We start from the raw sequence: 14,450 nt of genomic DNA, 5'->3' as shown, positions 1-14,450 counted from the left end.
TCTTTCTTTTGGTGTTTTTCAGAGTCAGTAGAAAGGCCTCTTTAGTGTCCTAAGTTTTCATAACTGTGACCTTAATTGCCTACCGTCTGTAAGCTGTTAGTGTCTTAACGACCATTCCACAGGTGCATGTTCATTAATTGTTTATTGTTCATTAAACAAGCATGGGAAACAGTGTTTAAACCCTTTACAATGAAGATCTGTGAAGTTATTTTGATTTTTACAAATTATCTTTGAAAGACAGGGTCCTGAAAAAGGGACGTTTCTTTTTTTTGCTGAGTTTAGTTGTTAAGAACTGAGGAGTTTTTCAGGATAAAAAAGAAACAGAATGGAGCTAAGCACAGGCAAAATCCTAGAGGAAACCCTAGTTCAGTCTGCTATCCACCAGACACTGGGAGATGAATTCACCTTTCAACAGGATAATAATCTAACACACAAGGCCAAATCTACACTGGAGTTGCTTACCAAGTGAATGTTTCTGAGTGTCCAAGTTACAGTTTTGACTTAAATCTGCTTGAAAATCTATTGCAAGACCTGAAATTGGTTGTCTAGCAATGATCAACAAACGATTTGACAGAGCTTGAAGAATTTTTTAAAGAATAATGGGCAAATGTTGCACAATCCAGGTGTGGAAAGCTCTTAGAGACTTACCCAGAATGGCTCACAGCTTTAAATCGCTGCCAAAGGTGCTTCTACAAAGTATTGACTTAGGGGTGTGAATACTTATGTAAGGGAAGACCACCATGAAATGGGCAAAAATGAATGGCAACTTATTGGCATTGGGCGAACCATATACACAATCGCAAATACCACTCAAATGGTCAGCAGTTCATCAAAACCATATTGCAACCGGAACATTACAAATGCCAAGTGTAAGAAACCAAAACTCCCATAGGGGGGCGAGCACGTTCAACCACAGATTTTCATATGGGAAATGGTCTCAGTCAGGTCCCACGGGTGAAATTTTGTTAAAAAATGTAAAACCTCATAAAAAGTGCTATTTGGACCGTTCTTCAAAAAATAAAAAAAATAATATACAGTGGGGAGAACAAGTATTTGATACACTGCCGATTTTGCAGGTTTTCCTACTTACAAAGCATGTAGAGGTCTGTAATTATTATCATAGGTACACTTCAACTATGAGAGACGGAATCTAAAACAAAAATCCAGAAAATCACATTGTATGATTTTTAAGTAATTAATTTGCATTTTATTGCATGACATAAGTATTTGATACATCAGAAAAGCAGAACTTAATATTTGGTACAGAAACCTTTGTTTGCAATTACAGAGATCATACGTTTCCTGTAGTTCTTGACTAGGTTTGCACACACTGCAGCAGGGATTTTGGCCCACTCCTCCCTACAGATCTTCTCCAGATCCTTCAGGTTTCGGGGCTGTCGCTGGGCAATACGGACTTTCAGCTCCCTCCAAAGATTTTCTATTGGGTTCAGGTCTGGAGACTGGCTAGGCCACTCCAGGACCTTGAGATGCTTCTTACGGAGCCACTCCTTAGTTGCCATGGCTGTGTGCTTCGTGTCGTTGTCATGCTGGAAGACCCAGCCACGACCCATCTTCAATGCTCTTACTGAGGGAAGGAGGTTGTTGGCCAAGATCTCGCGATACATGGCCCCATCCATCCTCCCCTCAATACGGTGCAGTCGTCCTGTCCCCTTTGCAGAAAAGCATCCCCAAAGAATGATGTTTCCACCTCCATGCTTCACGGTTGGGATGGTGTTCTTGGGGTTGTACTCATACTTCTTCTTCCTCCAAACACGGCGAGTGGAGTTAGACCAAAAAGCTCTATTTTTGTCTCATCAGACCACATGACCTTCTCCCATTCCTCCTCTGGATCATCCAGATGGTCATTGGCAAACTTCAGACAGGCCTGGACATGCACTGGCTTAAGCAGGGGAACCTTGCGTGCGCTGCAGGATTTTAATCCATGACGGCGTAGTGTGTTACTAATGGTTTTCTTTGAGACTGTGGTCCCAGCTCTCTTCAGGTCATTGACCAGGTCCTGCCGTGTAGTTCTGGGCTGATCCCTCACCTTCCTCATGATCATTGATGCCCCACGAGGTGAAATCTTGCATGGAGCCCCAGACCGAGGGTGATTGACCGTCATCTTGAACTTCTTCCATTTTCTAATAATTGCGCCAACAGTTGTTAACTTCTCACCAAGCTGCTTGCCTATTGTCCTGTAGCCCATCCCAGCCTTGTGCAGGTCTACAATTGTATCCCTGATGTCCTTACACAGCTCTCTGGTCTTGGCCATTGTGGAGAGGTTGGAATCTGTTTGATTGTGTGTGGACAGGTGTCTTTTATACAGGTAACGAGTTCAAACAGGTGCAGTTAATACAGGTAATGAGTGGAGAACAGGAGGGCTTCTTAAAGAAAAACTAACAGGTCTGTGAGAGCCGGAATTCTTACTGGTTGGTAGGTGATCAAATACTTATGTCATGCAATAAAATGCAAATTAATTATTTAAAAATCATACAATGTGATTTTCTGGATTTTTGTTGTAATTCTGTGATGTGTTTCGGCTGCATGGCCTTCGTCAGCGAGTACAAAGAAATGATAATACAATGTCCTCTTTTGAACAGCTTTTTCCAATCAGCCCTGATTTGAACAGGGAGTGGTTACAGAATTAATTCGACAACACCTAGTAACCAATACTATACACATTAAAATGTGAAATACTGTAGATGTGCTATCAAAAAATGTCAACTCAAAGGTAGAAGCATCAGAACGCCTAGAAAGGTAGTTCTAACCTTGAATATGACTGGGAGTGGTTAAGAATAGGAGCGCCATCTATTCCATAGTAGAGGTCGACATCTATTCCATAGTACACTAGAACAACAGTCTAAACATAGCTGAGGGCAAATGTCCACTAGATGACAGCAAAGGGACTTCTACAGGAAAGGAGAGAAATTCCTATCTTCATTTATTTTACTTAACCTTTATTTAACTAGACAAACCAGTTATGAACAATCTGATGCCAATACCTGTCTTGTTGTTTCAGACATGATTATGTTTTTATGTCCTGTGCATCTCTCGTATAATGAGGGATGTTTTGATGTACTGTGCATCTGTATAGAGAGGGAATCTGTCCCTGCAAAGAGCAGAGAGAGAGCTGTGTGTTACCTCAGTAGTTAATACAGTATAATGAGCTGTGTGTTACCTCAGTATTTAATACAGTATAATGAGCTGTGTGTTACCTCAGTATTTAATACAGTATAATGAGCTGTGTGTTACTTCAGTATTTAATACAGTATAATGAGCTGTGTGTTGCCTCAGTAACACAGCTAATTAGTTACAGTATTGTAACGACCTTGGGTTTATGGAGCATGCTTTTTGCGGCATATACAGAGATCTTGCCGCCATTTCCTGGTTGCAAAAATTCTAATAGTTCGCCTAATTTCAGTTTATGTAACAAAACAAGCAATGTATAGTGTGTAGAGAATCATTGTACCATCTAAACTGCTGTGAAATATATTTTCAATAACCAAAAATATTCTATTTTCATACGATTATATTATCGCTTCTTTAGACTTGCTTTCAATGAGAATAACAGATCTACTGTTTAACTCACATTTCTATGTGAATTTGTTAAGGGTCACCCCAAAAAGTAACATACTGCAGCTTCAAGACCAAAAGCATATTTTGTTTTAATAACTTTTTACAATGTAGACAATTTTGACTTTATGGCTGTAGTAACTAGTGAAAATCTATTCGCATACGTCGATTCACGGACAGTCTATATCCGGGTTGCGTCCTAGGTTAACTATATATAAATTGGAGATTTTCGAATTCCCAGTTGTTTTGAACGCGTCACAGAAGGCATAACTTTACTCAACGTAAAGGCATGGCTTCTTGACTAATACAATTATTTTGTTTTTGCTTCTACGTAAATTGTCGCACGTATTGACAAAAACACTCACTTGCCAGAGTAAGTCGATTCACATGCAGGACGTCGTATGTTTTCTACTGCCGCGTTCAAGTGCTAGTCTGAATGAAGAAATTCTGTCATTTCTGACTTGCTACATGGTTGTAAATCAGAAAAGGCGGCACGTGTATACATACAACCAGTTAGCAGGAAGCAGTTGTTATTCCACTAAAGTCTGATCTGCACAACACGAAGCAGTGGTCGTTTAATTAAAATATTGGTAAGTCTTGGTATTTGAATGACAGTAATTCTTATCAAGTTTCTTTAGGGATAAACTGATCCAGTATCTGTGCGTTGGAGACGTCAACGATTCATATGACTTGTCTTCTCGCTAATGGTGCTCTAGATATACACCCGAGTTACCAACTTGAAATTCTGAGTTGGATGCACGTTCAAAACGATTTTCCAAGTCCGCGGAGCCCGATTATTATGTTGTTGTTTTTTTTTTACAGTTTCCGAGTTCAGTTATTTTGAACATAATGCCCGAGAAGCTCCGGTTAGACGGCGCTGCACGCGTTATAGTGTCAAAATACGTTCGTTATTCGCCGAATAACTGTCTTCATTTACTCTCGTTGTGTACTTTCCAAAAACATTTACAAGCCTTTTTTGCACTTCCAATGTATTGAGCTCGTATAGACTGAGTTAGAAAGTTGTTCAGCGAAACTCCAGATGTTTTGTGTTTGTGAATAACAAAATGCATTTTTACATTATAATGCTTGCAGAGCTATCTAACGGAGTCCGAGCTTCCTGGGCGTTAGAGGGATTCACACGGTATGCTATACACGTCCAGGGAAATGCTTACAGGTTCTTTCTCAATGTCAAAACAGGAAATAATCAAATATAACAATACGAACATAAAATAAATGGCTCAGTAGAATAGAATAAACATTTTAGCATAAATATAATAATACAGGAAATGTGGGTTAGGGGCAAATGTTTTAAATTGTGCAGTATTTAACACTTTTATGTTCTATATGTGACATTGATAACTTGATAATGCACATCTACAATACTCTTCCTGTTCTCCCTAAATATAATTTAAACTCCAAAGATAAGGCTTTTTTAAAATTATTATTAATTCTTACAAATGTTCCCCCCGTGCAGCTGATCTGCATTCCACTGCCACCATGGCCCAAAAGCTGGTGATAATAGACACAGATGCAGGTATAGATGACGCCCAGGCGATAATGATGGCCCTGGCCGCTCCAGGCCTGCAGATCCTGGGGATAACATGCTGCTTCGGGAATACTGATGTGGACAACGTCTGTCAGAATGTGCTGCTGGTGTTGTCTGTCTGTGAACGCACACAGGTAGGAAACCCAGCTTCCTTTCCCCCCCCCCCCCAAGTGTCTGTCTGTGAACGCACACAGGTAGGAAACCCAGCTTCCCCCCCCCCCAAGTGTCTGTCTACGCACACAGGTAGGAAACCCAGCTTCCCCCCCCCCCCCAAGTGTCTGTCTGTGAACGCACAAAGGTAGGAAACCCAGCTTCCCCCCCCCAAGTGTCTGTCTGTGAACGCACATAGGTAAGAAACCCAGCTTCCTTTCCCCCCCCCAAGTGTCTGTCTGTGAACGCACACAGGTAGGAAACCCAGCTTCCCCCCCCCCCCCCCAAGTGTCTGTCTGTGAACGCACACAGGTAGGAAACCCAGCTTCCCCCCCCCCCCAAGTGTCTGTGAACGCACACAGGTAGGAAACCCAGCTTCCCCTCCCCCCCCAAGTGTCTGTCTGTGAACGCACAAAGGTAGGAAACCCAGCTTCCCCCCCCCCCCCCAAGCGTCTGTCTGTGAACGCACACAGGTAGGAAACCCAGCTTCCTTTCCCCCCCCCCAAGTGTCTGTCTGTGAACGCACAAAGGTAGGAAACCCAGCTCACCCCCCCCCCCCCCAAGCGTCTGTCTGTGAACGCACACAAGCTCAGAGGCTCCCCCCCCCCCCCAAGTGTCTGTATTTTCTTGACCAGTATACATCATCACACGTGTGACATTCATTCATACCACACTTGGTCATCTGAATGACCTAAAGGTAATATGGGAAGCTCATAACATACGGCTGTATGTTTCTCCTAGATCCCAGTGTTCCAGGGAGCTGCTGGTCCCCTGGTGGGGGCCACCAAGGCTTTCAGCGACCACTTTGGGACAGACGGGCTGGGAGACGTGCTGGAGGATAGAGACCCACAGTGGAAGGAGAAGCTCCAGACAGAACATGCTGTTAATGCCATGATCAGACTGGTGGCTGACAACCCTAAACAGGTACTGTAGTCTCCCCATCTGACAACCCTAAACAGGCCCCCCATCTGACAACCCTAAACAGGTACTGTAGGCTCCCCATCTGACAACCCTAACAGGCTCCCCATCTGACAACCCTAACAGGCTCCCCATCTGACAACCCTAACAGGCTCCCCATCTGACAACCCTAAACAGGCTCCCCATCTGACAACCCTAACAGGTACTGTAGTCTCCCCATCTGACAACTCTAAACAGGTACTGTAGACTCTCCATCTGACAACCCTAAACAGGTACTGTAGTCTCCCCATCTGACAACCCTAACAGGTACTGTAGGCTCCCCATCTGACAACCCTAAACAGGTACTGTAGACTCCCCATCTGACAACCCTAAACAGGTACTGTAGTCTCCCCATCTGACAACCCTAAACAGGTACTGTAGGCTCCCCATCTGACAACCCTAAACGGGTACTGTAGTCTCCCCATCTGACAACCCTAAACAGGTACTGTAGACTCCCCATCTGACAACCCTAAACAGGTACTGTAGACTCCCCTAAACAGGTACTGTAGTCTCCCCATCTGACAACCCTAAACAGGTACTGTAGACTCCCCATCTGACAACCCCTAACAGGTACTGTAGTCTCCCCATCTGACAACCCTAAACAGGTACTGTAGACTCCCCATCTGACAACCCTAAACAGGTACTGTAGACTCCCCTAAACAGGTACTGTAGTCTCCCCATCTGACAACCCTAAACAGGTACTGTAGACTCCCCATCTGACAACCCCTAACAGGTACTGTAGTCTCCCCATCTGACAACCCTAAACAGGTACTGTAGGCTCCCCATCTGACAACCCTAAACAGGTACTGTAGTCTCCCCATCTGACAACCCTAAACAGGCTCCCCATCTGACAACCCTAACAGGTACTGTAGACTCCCCATCTGACAACCCTAAACAGGTACTGTAGACTCCCCATCTGACAACCCTAAACAGGTACTGTAGACTCCCCATCTGACAACCCTAAACAGGTACTGTAGACTCCCCATCTGACAACCCTAAACAGGTACTGTAGTCTCCCCATCTGACAACCCTAAACAGGTACTGTAGGCTCCCCATTTGGGGTGAGTTTCCCAATAACTATTCAAACACAAAAGAAACACACAAAGATAATGTTTAACAATAGTAGCCTTCAGTCCGTTGGGAGACAGTGGACGAATGATGATCATAGTTTAAGTCACTAAGGTCTAATAATACGTGGAATGTGACCATTGCAAGCCGCCATGTCTTCTTGTTCCTCTTCCCTTGACCAGGTGTCCTTGGTGGCTCTGGGGCCGCTCACCAACCTGGCTCTAGCCATCCGCCTGGACCCGTCTTTCCAACAGAACCTGAAGGAGCTCATCATTATGGGAGGCAACATGGAGGGTAAACGTCACAATCAATCATAGACAATAAGGTTGTTTTCCAAGTGCATCTTATTCTCTATATAATGCACTCCTTTCTAACAGGGCCCATAGGCTCTGGTCTAAAGTAGTGCACTATATAGGGGAATAGGGCTCTGGTCTAAAGTAGTGCACTATATAGGGGAATAGGGTTCTGGTCTAAAGTAGTGCACTATATAGGGAATAGGGTGCCATTTGGGACTTAACCTATTTTGACCAGTATTTCTCCTTCCAGGTAAGGGGAACGTATCTCTATGTGGAGAGTTTAACTTTGTGATGGATCCTGAATCTGCCTTCATCGTCCTGGAGGAGTACCTCTGTCCTACACGCATAGCATCATGGGAATATTGCTGTCGGAATAAACTGGAATGGGTAAGGAGTTCGTTTCAACCTTCAGATGGTCTGTATTACTAATATAACCGTTTAGAATAGCATTTACCATCTCTGTACACTCCTATAACCCCACCTAATGAATGATTTACCTGATTTTATTATGTGAACGGGAACACAATCATTCATAAAATAGTTTTGTATTTCATTGCTTGCACTTCCTAGTTGTTAAGGAATGCTCCCTGTACACTACTTAACTAAAGGTCTCCCGACCTCAACAGGACTTCAATAAATACTAAAATATACCCCTCTTAGTTTGATTTATCTTGTGTGTAACTGTGTTTTTCATTGACCAGGAATTCTTTGAAAAGCTGATCAACGAGGACACGCCCGCTGGTCGCTTGATGAAGACGATCACGTCCAAGTGTTGGGGTTATTCCAAGGAGGCCATGCTGAGTAAGAGGGATGTGTACTTTGGGCCTGGCTTTGTCTCCTACGATGCTTACGCAGTGGCAGCGTGTATAGACATCTCTGTGGTGACAGAGAGTATAGAGTGTGCCGTCAGGGTGGAACTACAGGGGGAGCTATGCAGAGGGATGATGGTTCTGGATCAGAGGAACAGACTGAAGAAAAAACACCATGTTTCTGTCATGAAGACCTGCGATCTGACCAAGTTCAGGCAGTTACTCATGGCTTCGCTTAGACAACCCTGTAGGAAGTAGGCTACGAGACAGACCAACATGATGTCGGCCATGCGTTGCAATATAGCTGCAAGCAGCAATGAACGGGGTTCACAGGATGACAGAAAGTAGACTAGATCAGTTAGTGCTTGTTTTGTTATCCATCTGCCAAAACAATAATGAGGGATACAAAGTATATTGAAAGTGTGTGATTCCTGAGTTAATTAACGTCCCATCATGCTTGTGTGAAAAAAAGAAAGCCAGTGGTCCCTCCCCTCTGACCTTCAATGGGTTTTCTAGAAGGAGAGAAGATGCAATTGAGATTCTCTAGATCAAATGGGACGGCGGACATGATGGTTTAAGGGAGACTAATCATAACAGCGCCACCTACCGGCCAATCCGCGCCACTTTTTTTGACACAGTTACTCATGGCATCTTGTTTCTGTGTGCCAAATTAGAAAAAAAGTTACCAATCTATGCAGGTGTTGTTTGATAGTGTGAAGGAAAAAATAAATGAAATCAGATAACATGTTTCACATCTTCAATGTAAACCCATAATGACAGCTTAGTTGTGTGTGGTCACAGACGATAAGACGGCAATCCCACAGCCAAAATATGTGTTGGTCCATCTTGTCTTTAAGTATCTTCTCACAGCCTCTAGGGTGGAGTGGGCAGACTGGCCCAGAGTCTGAGACAGACATCATACCTGTATGTGTAAGACATGAAACATGTTAACTAACCCAGACAACACTAAACACTCAGGGCCTTATTTTCACACCTGATTTGTACTGTTTAATAAAATAATTTGAATGAGTTCAGTCTGCCTTTAATTTCAATTTGGTGACAGAAATGTACAGTATAAACCTGAAACGTTAACCCTTAAAGGGACTCTTCAGGCCCTGACTACTTCCACAGTCAGATGAACTCACTACGTCGTTTTGTGAGCCAATGATAACTAGCGTTAGCAGATAGAATAGACTTTGTGTTAGCGCTGGTTGGAAACTTCCTTCAAACAAATGGTATCCGCAAGTTCATCTGACTCTGGGGAACTAGATAAAGGGCCTCAGTGAAAATACATAAATATTCCTTTAACTTAACCAAATTGTAAATCAATTCCAACAAGCTTTTTTATTTTCACAGGCATGATGTTTCCATGAGTGGACTGTAAACAAAGCAGATCCTAACTGTTCAATAGGACTGCATTCAAAGGATGTCCTCTGTCATAATTACTGTGTCAGCTGTCCTGAATAAAACCACATTTCAAATCAGCCAAGAAAATAATGAAGAAAACTAGTCTGGTCCCAGATGTGTTCTAGTCAAACAAAGAGCAGCATGATGGCACAAACACACTGGTATCCGGGCTAGAAAACAAACACACTGGTATCCGGGCTAGAAAACAAACACACTGGTATCCGGGCTAGAAAACAAACACACTGGTATCCGGGCTAGAAAACAAACACACTGGTATCCGGGCTAGAAAACAAACACACTGGTATCCGGGCTAGAAAACAAACACACTGGTATCCAGGCTAGAAAACAAACCTTAAAACAGGACAGTGCATTCTGAAAGTATTCAGACCCCTTCACTTTTTCCACATTTTGTTACGTTAGTCTTATTCCAAAAATGGATTAAAATGTTTTCCCCCTCATCAATCTACACACAATAGCCAATAATGACAAAGTGAAAACAGTTTAGACATTTTTGCAAATTTATAAAAACAGAAATACCTTATTTACATAAATATTAAGACCATTTGCTATGAGACTCGAAATTGAGTTCAGGTGCATCCTGTTTCCATTGATCATCCTTGAGATGTTTTTACAACTTGATATGAGTCCACCTGGCGTAAATTCAATAGATTGGACATGATTTGGAAAGGCACAAACCTGTCTATATAAGGTCCCACAGTTGACAATGCATGTCAGAGCAAAAACCAAGCCGTGAGGTCGAAGGAACTGTCGTAGAGCTCCGAGACAGGATTGTGTCGAGGCACAGATCTGGGGAAGGGTAGAAGTTTATGCAGCATTGAAGGTCCCCAAGAACACAGTGGCTTCCATCATTCTTAAATGGACGTTTGGAACCAGCAAGACTCTTCCTAGAGCTGGCCGCCCGGCCAAACTGATCAATCAGGGAGGTGACCAAGAACCCAATTGTCACTCTGACAGAGCTCCAGAGTTCCTCTGTAGGGATGGGAGAACCTTCCAGAAGGACAACCATCTCTGCAGCACTCCACCAATCAGGTCATTATGGTAGAGTGGCCAGACGGAAGCCACTCCTCAGTAAAAGGCACATGACAGCCCGCTTGGAGTTTGCCAAAAGGCACCTAAAGGACTCTCAGACCATGAGAAACAAAATTGAACTGTTTGGCCTGAATGTCAAGCGTCACGTCTGGAGGAAACCTGGCACCATCCCTACGGTGAAGCATGGTGGTGGCAGCATCATGCTGTGGGGATGTTTTTCAGAGGTATGGAGTGGGAGACTAGTCAGGATCGAAGGAAAGATGAGCGGAGCAAAGTACAGAGAGATCCTTGATGAAAGCCTGCTCCAGAGCGCTCAGGACCTTCCAACAGGACAACGACCCTAAGCACACAGCCAAGACAATGCAGGAGTGGCTTCGGGACAAGTCTCTGAATGTCCTTGAGTGGCCCTGCCAGAGCCCGGACTTGAATCCGATCGAACATCTCTGGAAAGACCTGAAAATAGATGTGCAGCGACGCTCACCATCCAACCTGACAGAGCTTGAGAGGATCTGCAGAGAAGAATGGGAGAAACTCCCCAAATACAGGTGTGCCAAGATTGTAGTGTCATACCCAAGAAGACTTTCTTCAACAAAGTACCTTTTATTATAAATTAGCTTTGTCATTATGGGGTATTGTGTGAAGATTGAGGGAAAAAAACACCTATTTATTCAATTTTAGAATAAGGCTGTAACGTAAACAAAATGTGGAAAAAGTCAAGGGGTCTGAATACTTTCCAAATGCACTATATGCATCTGCTACACAAAACGTGCTGATTTCAACAGAGTAACACTGCACCATAAAGCAGTACTGAGCCACATACCAGACCAACACAACAGTGCAGCATTACCTAGCTCAGGTCCAGGGTGTTACAGCGACCTGGACCAGAGCTAGTGAACAACAATCAGACAAAAGACATCCCCTGGCCTGTGTCGGTAAAAACATTCCATCCTTTCTCGTTTAAATTTAGAGGTGTTACTATAAAATGAATCTGAATCAAGACTGTATTTCTCTCCCCCTCTGAATAAAAAGCATTTAACTGCTGTGAACTAAATGGGAAAGGGTTTTTTGGTTTGTGTTAGAAAGTGTTTGGGGCTACCAAATTACATTTAAACCTTTTCCAGACGGGAATCGTCGATAAAATTATTTGTTTTGATGTATATTAGTAATGTTTAACAACCGATACCATGGTATGTTTCTGATTTAGACCAGAATCCGTACTTGAGAGATCTGTTCACATAACATAAGTTGACGTAAATATCCCATTTAGGTGATAATTCAGGTAAGAGTATGCATCTGTGAGAGCGAGTTAGCCTGAGTTCCAGCCTGTTTGTGCATACGCCAACTCTTTGGCAATCATTTTCATGCCATGTTTGGCTTGATAAAGACAACATTGGAGTTGGCACGAGCTGAAACAGGTTTGGGACCAGGCTAAGAGTGAGTACTCCTCAGTGGTTGAACCAGGGCTCTGAGCCGTGTCTGCTGAGGGTGGGCCTCCAGGGGTCGTAGGAACGGCTCATCTCAGTGGGGGCAGCGGGAGGGGCCGGTGCCAGGCCCAGGGTGCTGATGGGTAGGTCCGGGAGAGTGGAGGTGGGAGTGAAGGAGTGTAGTGCAGTGTCTCCACTCGTGGACCAGATGGAGCTGCCAAAGGGGGTGCTGGTGGACCAGGGGTTCCTGCTGCTACCCAGGATGGACTGGAGAAACAGAGGAAATTATTTGTCTCAAAATATCTGACCTATATAAAGCTAGTCCACTACTTCTGTCCAGAGCACTATAGGCTAATAATATCAAGCTTTTACTACTGGTGGACTGGAAAATGAATTGTAAGTTACCAGAAAGACTAAATATCATCAATCAATTTTATGAATAGATTTGTAGCAGTGGACCAGGTGCTGTTGAGGAGAGGTTAAATAGATTGATCGTTAGTATAGGAGGGAACATCAGTATGATTAATAGATCTGGAAAGCTTTTAATGCCAGGTGAAAATGAAGGGGCTTGTCTGGACAATATATCACATTGACACATTGACCACAGTGTTAAGATGGTACTGTGAGGGGGTCTGACCACAGTGTTAAGATGGTACTGTGAGGGGGGTCTGACCACAGTGTTAAGATGGTACTGTAAGGGGGTCTGACCACAGTGTTAAGATGGTACTGTGAGGGGGGTCTGACCACAGTGTTAAGATGGTACTGTGAGGGGGTCTGACCACAGTGTTAAGATGGTACTGTGAGGGGGTCTGACCACAGTGTTAAGATGGTACTGTGAGGGGGTCTGACCACAGTGTTAAGATGGTACTGTGAGGGGGGTCTGACCACAGTGTTAAGATGGTACTGTAAGGGGGTCTGACCACAGTGTTAAGATGGTACTGTGAGGGGGTCTGACCACAGTGTTAAGATGGTACTGTGAGGGGGTCTGACCACAGTGTTAAGATGGTACTGTGAGGGGGTCTGACCACAGTGTTAAGATGGTACTGTGAGGGGGTCTGACCACAGTGTTAAGATGGTACTGTGAGGGGGTCTGACCACAGTGTTAAGATGGTACAGTGAGGTGGTCTGACCAGTGTTTATATGTTAAGATGGTACTGTGAGGGGGTCTGACCAGTGTTTATATGTTAAGATGGTACTGTGAGGGGGTCTGACCAGTGTTTATATGTTAAGATGGTACTGTGAGGGGGTCTGACCAGTGTTTATATGTTAAGATGGTACTGTGAGGGGGTCTGACCAGTGTTTATATGTTAAGATGGTACTGTGAGGGGGTCTGACCAGTGTTTATATGTTAAGATGGTACTGTGAGGGGGTCTGATTATGATAACATGGTATTTAAGGGCTTACTGAGGTGGGGCCAGTGGGGGAGCTGCTGAGCCAGGAGAGCAGGGGGTTGCTGGTGCTGGGGGCGTCCCAGATAGACGAGGACGCAGAGCTCAACTCAGGCAAGGTCTGCTGAGGCTCGGATGTCTTCGGGAAGGACATCCCACGGAAGACTGGAAAACGAACAAAACACACCTTTAAAACTAGCAAAAAATTATGTGGATTGATCCACTACAGTCTGAATCATTTTAAATGTGGATTGATCCACTACAGTCTGAATCATTTTAAATGTGGATTGATCCACTAAAGTCCGGATCACTATAGTCTAATGTGGATTGATCCACTACAGTCTGGATCATTTAAATGTGGATTGATCCACTAAAGTCTGGATCATTCTAATGTGGATTGATCCACTAAAGTCCGGATCATTCTAATGTGGATTGATCCACTAAAGTCCAGATCATTTTAATGTGGATTGGTCCACTATAGTCTGGATCATTTTAATGTGGATTGGTCCACTATAGTCTGGATCATTTTTAATGTGGATTGGTCCACTACAGTCTGGATCATTTTAATGTGGATTGGTCCACTACAGTCTGGATCATTTTAATGTGGATTGGTCCACTATAGTCTGGATCATTTTAATGTGGATTGGTCCACTACAGTCTGGATCATTTTAATGTGGATTGGTCCACTATAGTCTGGATCATTTTAATGTGGATTGGTCCACTACAGTCTGAATCATTTTATTCATTAATTTTAAAATGAATCATTTTATTCATCATTTTAT

The 14,450-nt window shown here is 43.7% G+C and overlaps 2 protein-coding genes across 3 annotated transcripts in view; one reads left to right on the top strand and one right to left on the bottom strand.

Moving 5' to 3' along the window:
* The first annotated feature begins 3,808 nt into the window (after positions 1 to 3,808).
* Positions 3,809 to 9,429, top strand: LOC139539390 (inosine-uridine preferring nucleoside hydrolase). 2 transcript variants are annotated; one of them, XM_071342284.1, is made up of 7 exons: positions 3,809 to 4,163; positions 4,666 to 4,714; positions 5,048 to 5,253; positions 6,011 to 6,193; positions 7,477 to 7,588; positions 7,841 to 7,977; positions 8,292 to 9,429. In XM_071342284.1, exons 3-7 carry the CDS (start codon positions 5,071 to 5,073, stop codon positions 8,655 to 8,657), a joined length of 981 nt encoding a protein of 326 aa, XP_071198385.1. In that variant the 5' UTR covers positions 3,809 to 4,163; positions 4,666 to 4,714; positions 5,048 to 5,070; the 3' UTR covers positions 8,658 to 9,429. The 2 variants fall into 2 exon arrangements, with proteins under 2 accessions (XP_071198385.1, XP_071198386.1); XM_071342285.1 differs by lacking the exon at positions 4,666 to 4,714.
* Positions 9,430 to 9,724: 295 nt separating this feature from the next.
* The window catches only part of tmem131 (transmembrane protein 131), a 100,876-nt gene continuing 96,150 nt past the window's right edge, over positions 9,725 to 14,450 (bottom strand). Inside the window, exons 37-38 of the mRNA XM_071342289.1 lie at positions 13,685 to 13,833; positions 9,725 to 12,547 (exon numbers count right to left, since the gene is read on the bottom strand). Of these exons, the coding sequence (XP_071198390.1) occupies positions 12,302 to 12,547; positions 13,685 to 13,833 (395 nt within the window). The 3' untranslated portion in view covers positions 9,725 to 12,301. The remainder of the gene's footprint in view (positions 12,548 to 13,684; positions 13,834 to 14,450) is intronic.

This window comes from Salvelinus alpinus, chromosome 15, assembly GCF_045679555.1.
Source record: "Salvelinus alpinus chromosome 15, SLU_Salpinus.1, whole genome shotgun sequence".
Lineage (NCBI taxonomy): Eukaryota > Metazoa > Chordata > Actinopteri > Salmoniformes > Salmonidae > Salvelinus > Salvelinus alpinus.
Note: the sequence above shows the minus strand (reverse complement) of the source record. Positions and strands in the feature narration are given on the sequence as shown.

Coding starts and splice junctions, on each gene's coding strand:
- LOC139539390 (XM_071342285.1), top strand. CDS start 5,071: ATGGCCCAAAAGCTGGTGATAATAGACACAGATGCAGGTATAGATGAC. Junction 5,254..6,010: donor CTGTCTGTGAACGCACACAG/GTAGGAAACCCA, acceptor TGTTTCTCCTAG/ATCCCAGTGTTCCAGGGAGC. Junction 7,978..8,291: donor GTCGGAATAAACTGGAATGG/GTAAGGAGTTCG, acceptor TTCATTGACCAG/GAATTCTTTGAAAAGCTGAT.